Raw genomic sequence first — 6000 nt, forward strand, 5'->3', positions numbered from 1 at the left:
TGCATAGGACAAAGACCTGTTTGTGCATTAACAATTGCTGGAAACCATTTACTGGGTCCACAATAATCATGCACCAGCACTGTCTGACCCACTTGTAGTGGATGAAGTGCACTGGTTCTCTCACCATTGCTTGACTTATTTGACTATTTCTGACTTGTTGAGGTAGATCTGGCTTTAATAAGTCCAAGTGTGATCTGATATTTTGGCCCATAGACAGCATTGGCTCATCATGGCATGTGCTGCATTTTGATGTGCTAGCAAAAGTGTGCCGGCTTCTGCTATAGTGACCCCGTTTTCATCTGCCATGGATTGTAGGGCTTGCTTAAAAAATCTGTACAAACCTTTCAAAGAAGCCATTAGTGGCTGGTTGGTATGGTGCAGAGGTAATGTGTCTAGTACCTTTTTTCTTCATGAACTTTGGAAACTTCTGAACTAAACTGAGGACCATTGTCCCTCACAACCTGTTCTGGCAGTCCAGTTCTTGCAGAGAAATTTTGAAGTTTTATACTGTCTGTGCAGCTGTGGTGGTTTTCATGCAAAAGAACTTCCAGCAATTTGGAATGGGCATCCACAACTACGAGATACATTGTTCCCCAAAATGGTCCTGCAAAATCAATATGCAGATATTACCAGAGAGCTGATGGTCATTCCCAAAGGTGGAATGGTGCTGGTTTAGATGTGCGCTGTACCTGTTGGCATCCCAAACATTCCTTAGCAAGCTGCTCTATTTCTTGGTCAATGCCTGGCCCCCATACAAAACTTCTGGCGAGTGCCTTCACTTTTACTACGCATAGGAAACCTACGTGAAGCTCATCTAATACTATTGTGCGTAGTTTACTAGGTATAACAACACGAATTCCCCTGCATGACACATCCATGATGTTTGGTGAACTCACCTTTGTGTGCATAAAAGGGTGCCAGATTAGAGCTGTCAGTATATTTCCAGCTCTTCAAAGTGGATTCATAAAGCTGAGCTAGTGTGGGATCTCTCTTGGTTTCTTGCTTGATCAAACTACAAGACACTGAGGAGCACTCAGTCTGAAACAAGTTGACAAATTTGATAGATTTTGTTTCTATACAGGTCACTCTTCAATTAGCATGGAGAGCCCAGCTGCATTTTTGTGCACTTCTTTTCTTTTGAATTGGATGTCATAGACATAAGCAGCTGAGAAGAGAGTCTAGCATTGCATATGTGCTACTGTTGTCACAGAAGCTCCCTTTCTCAGATGAAGGATTGCTACTAATGGTTGGTGGTTGATGACAAGGGTGAATTTTCTCCTAGCTAGGTTGAATTCCTTCAGACCAGACTGAAAGCCTCCTTCTTTTTTTGTGCATAGTTACATTCTGCCATGGGAGAGATCTTGAGGCAAATGGTATGGATCTCTCACTGCCATCTGGCATGGTGTGTGATATAAACACCCCAATTCCATGTAAGGAGGCTTCACATGCTAACTTGATAGGCAAGTTAAAGTGCATAAGCACACCGTCTGAAGTGACCTATTGCTTTGCTGCCAGGAAAGCTTTTTGACACTCACATCACCATACCCACTTTTGACAAGTTTGCAATAAACAGTTAAGCAGGTGCAATACAGTTGCTATGTTTGGTACAAATTGGCTACAGTAGTTGATAAATCCTATACATTATCTAAGTTGTGGCACATTCTTTGGTAATGGAGCTTTCAGGACTGGCTGCTTTATGGTCTTCTCCTGAGATTTATGTAGGCCTTGTGCATCAATAGCATGCCCACAGTAAGCTATCGAGTCCTTGAAAAAGTAACATTTTATGTGAATGGCTCATAACTCATATTCTTCTAGATGTTTTAATACCCTTTTCAGGGTTCCCAGATGATGTTCTTCACTTCCACTGGTCACAATAATCATAGAATTCTAGGACTGGAAGGGACCTTGAGAGGTCATCTAGTCCAGTCCCCAGCACTTGTGGCAGAACTAAGTATTATCTAGACCATCACTGACAGGTGTTTGTCTAACCTGCTCTTAAAAATCTCCAATGATGGAGATTCCACAACCTCCCTAGGCAATTTATTCCAGTGCTTAACTACTCTGACAATTAGGAAGATTTTCCAACTAAACCTCCCTTGCTGCAATATAAGCCCATTGCTTCTTAGGCATAATGTCATCCAAATAACACTCTGTTCTCAAAAGTTCTTGCAAAACTTGGTCCGTTGCCATATAGCAGGAACTGAAGCAATACCAAACACTAGCCTGTTGTACTGATACAGATCTTTTTGTGTGTTGATTGTGAGATGTGCCTTAGACTCTCCTTCAATCCCATCTGTAGGTAGGCCTGTGACAAACCCATTTTGCTGAATCATTGTCCCCCGCCAGTGTAGCCAAAATGTCCTCAATTCAAGGCAGAGGGTATTTTTCAACTTTCAGTACAAGATTTATGGTGACCTTAAAATCTCCACACACCTTTACCCCACCATGTTATGTTATAGTTGGAATGATAGGAGTTTTCCACTTGCTCAAGGCCACTTTTGAAAGTATGGCCTCCCTTTCCAGATGTGCCAGTTCAGTGTCTACCTTCGATTTTCAATTTGGGGTCCATGGACCACTGGGGGTCCGTAGACTATGTCTAAGATTTCCAAAGGTGTATGCACTTCCATTTGAAATGTTTTAGGGATCCGCAAATGAAAAAAGGTTGAAAACCACTGCTGTAAGGGACGGGTTGAGCTCTGTGAAACCTGGGCTGTGCCTCTCAGCTAAGATTATTTTAGCCTTCCTGTGTTTTAGAGTTCATTGGTCCTCCTTGAAGGCTCCCAATGCCTGACTTAGTATCCCTTCCAGCTATTGTTCACCTGTTTTAGTGGGCTCTGCTGAAAGTGACTGCATCCAATCCACAAAATCTTTGTGTAACCATTCACAGCCCAACAGGGCCAGTCCACCCTTCTCAACAACATATAAGTCTAATAAATTGTGCTTATTGTTGTTCTCCATGCTCACTTGCATCATTCCAGTTGGCACTCTCTTTTCAGCAACATTAATGTTACCCTTTTTTTGGTATTTGTAAAAGTTTTTTCCATATTCCAAACGTGAGATAACAGACACTGTGGCACCTGCATTCAATTCTATTTTGAGCATTTTTCCCACCACCCAGGATGTCAACCAGATTGGTGTCTTGTCATTTTTGCTCACATTATATATATCCAGGCTAGCTACTCCATTCCTGTAGTCCGAGTCACTACTGCCTCTGTCTACAGACTGTACACTGATATTCCTTTTTCTATACCCTGATTTGGTTTCTTCCTTATTTATCTTAGTGCGACAAACAACTTGGCTCTGACCTTTTTTATTACAGCTTCTGCTATATGCATCTTTGAATCGGCAATCAGGAGTGTGAAACCCTTTTGCACACCAACAACATGTGTCTGTCTGTTGAATGAACCACATCTTGCCTTGCAGATAGTTTTATGCATTCCTACTTCTGTTTTAGCTCTGGTATGCAATTTTATTGCATCCCTTGCCGCAGTATTCAATGCTACTCCAATTTCTATGGCATGTTTAAAGATAAGATTTTTCTCAATTAAGGGCCTCTTCTTTATACTTTCATTAAGCAGTTAACACAGAAATCTGTCTCTTAGGGCCTTGTTAAGCCCATCCTTAAAAGCACTGTGTTCTGATAATCTTTTAAACTCTGTCACAAAGGCGGAAATAGATTCACCTTCAAGTTGATTCTGCTTATGAAACCTGAATCTTTGTTCTATAATCAGGGGCTTGGGTGCCAAGTGCTCTTGAACAATTTGCATTATCTCTTTAAAGGTTTTGCTTGCTGGCTTCTCTGGGGCAATGAGACCGCATACTAAACTGTTACTTTTTCCCTCTTATCACACTCAATAATGCTGCTGCATGTTTTTCTGATGGAATCTCATTACTTCAGAGTATTGCTCCAGCCTCTCTCTCTATATAAGCCAGTCCTCCATGGCAGTGTTGAAGGCCTCCATTTTTCCAACACAGCCTTCCATTTGACCTCACTGCTCTTGGGTTAGTAGTTTGAGTTTTCACCATTGTAGCAGATTCCTCTCCACACCACGGGGCTGCAAGCAATGTCATAGTTTGTTTTGCTACTCTGATGCGTAGAATGTTCTTGAAATCCTCATTGCCAATTGTTGTGTATGGCAGATATTGAACAAATCCCCGATTAGAAATATATTCATGTACACATGGTTGGATTCCTGATGGCTGAATTGGACAGTAGAGAGAGAAGAAAAACATAGTAACCGCTATATAACAACAGATTCAAGATAAGCAACTGCTTAAGAAACCATAACTGCAAATTCATATAAACATATCCGACACTCTGCTCAATTTGTTCAAATATATCACACACACATGGCCCACTGACCCAGAAGAGTCATACTTGGAGGTGATACCATTTATCCTTAGCAATAGTAGGAAAGATTCCACAGGGAAATGCTACATAGCAAAATGGAAAAGATTTTCTGCTTGGTGCCAGCATTGTCAGATACCCCAAAAGGGTGCTAAGATCCCTACTATTACCGACTACCCCTTCCTTCTAAAAATGTCAGGGTTGTTGCTCAGTTCCTTGCAGGTACACTTGGCAGCTGTTTCCCACTCTCCATCCTTCTGCTCCTCTCCTGTGGAGCCTTATCCAAGGACTATTTGCGGTAGAAAGGTAGGTGGAGAGGTGGTCGATTCACACCGCACTTATGCGCTCAGTTCAAAGCATGAGGAATAGAAGGGTGCAGGCACAGGCCAATGAACACTGCTAGCAAAAAATGTCCATACACATGCACACCTTAAGTGGAATACAGATTGGGACCACACATCTTGAAGAACTCCAGTTACTGTACAGATAAATAACCTTTCTTTCCTTTTATATTGCTGACCATGGAAAAGCTTGTTGTGGGGGTTGCTATTTTTTTTGTTTTTTTTTTGCTGTGACACTTTTACCCTGTGCTTTCTACTCACTTATTGTTTTGATTGTGTGTGTGTGTTTTTTTTAGAAAGTTGTGGGAGTTGCTGAAGACATTTTTGTCACTTGAAGATAATGAACCAACTTCAGACAAATCAGAAAAACGTGTAGGAAGATAAATTGTAGATGCCTTGAATGTGTACTTGACTTCTTGAAACGATGCAGATCAAATCCAAATATGAAAAACTGATGTTGGGTCTCAGAATCAAGAATTATAATGCAACTTCAGAAATAGAAATGCATGCCATTTTTTACACAAATTATCATGGTTAGTTATTATGTATATATAGACAGAGAGATTTCTATATACTATCTAGAAAATGCCCTGCATTAGTAATAGCAATTGTTTAAGTAGTTGTGCCTTTTCCATGCAGCTTTCAATAGAAGCTGCCCCCACTTAGCAGTGGAACCTTTATTATGCACGTGCCAGAGGTTATTAATTCAAGTCTCAGGATGGAACTCACTGCTAGAAGCTATTCAAGTAAATGGAAGCTGAAGCTCCTAAATAAGATATATGTATATCACTGTGTGCAAAGTCTTTGATGTGAGTACTGCATTCAGGACTTGATTTGGACTGGTACACAGTGGTATGGCATATTGGTATCTCTCTTGGCAGCCTTCTTCTACAGAATCTCAGCCTCCATGTTAGGACAGTAAATCTTTAGCTGTTATGGTTGAAAAAAACCAAACCCTTGAAAACACGAACCAAATATATGTGAAGCAGCAATGTCTGTCTGAGTTTGCAGAGCGCCTGAAAAGATAGCTCAGAAGTGTGTATTGCCCCATTCATTTCAAAGGGGTATTCAGATGCCAGTGATGATATTTTAAATGTCTACATTGTTAACTATTTCACTGCTTGTCAAAGCAAATAAGAAAAATAGAGGAAGAAAGGAAGGAAGGAAGGAGGAAGGATCTTTTTATGAAGATTTGAACACACTACTGTAAATAACAGCTCTTTTTGGTGCTGTGCATGGATAAGCTCAAGAAGAGTACCACCACTAATTATTTTCCCCAATCAAAATGGAGACAAAACTCAAGGCGGCCAA

At 40.9% G+C, this 6000-nt stretch overlaps 1 protein-coding gene across 1 annotated transcript in view; it reads left to right on the top strand.

Annotated features, from left to right (window-relative positions):
* Nucleotides 1–5263, top strand: part of CUNH6orf118 (chromosome unknown C6orf118 homolog) — a 34655-nt gene extending 29392 nt beyond the window's left edge. The window contains exon 9 of the mRNA XM_067560774.1: nt 4986–5263. Coding sequence (XP_067416875.1) covers nt 4986–5073 — 88 coding nt within the window. The 3' untranslated portion in view covers nt 5074–5263. The remainder of the gene's footprint in view (nt 1–4985) is intronic.
* Nucleotides 5264–6000: the final 737 nt, after the last annotated feature.

Source organism: Emydura macquarii, unplaced genomic scaffold, assembly GCF_026122565.2.
Source record: "Emydura macquarii macquarii isolate MOO-44397 ecotype Brisbane River unplaced genomic scaffold, CSIRO-AGI_Emac_v2 contig_2308, whole genome shotgun sequence".
Taxonomy (NCBI): domain Eukaryota; kingdom Metazoa; phylum Chordata; order Testudines; family Chelidae; genus Emydura; species Emydura macquarii.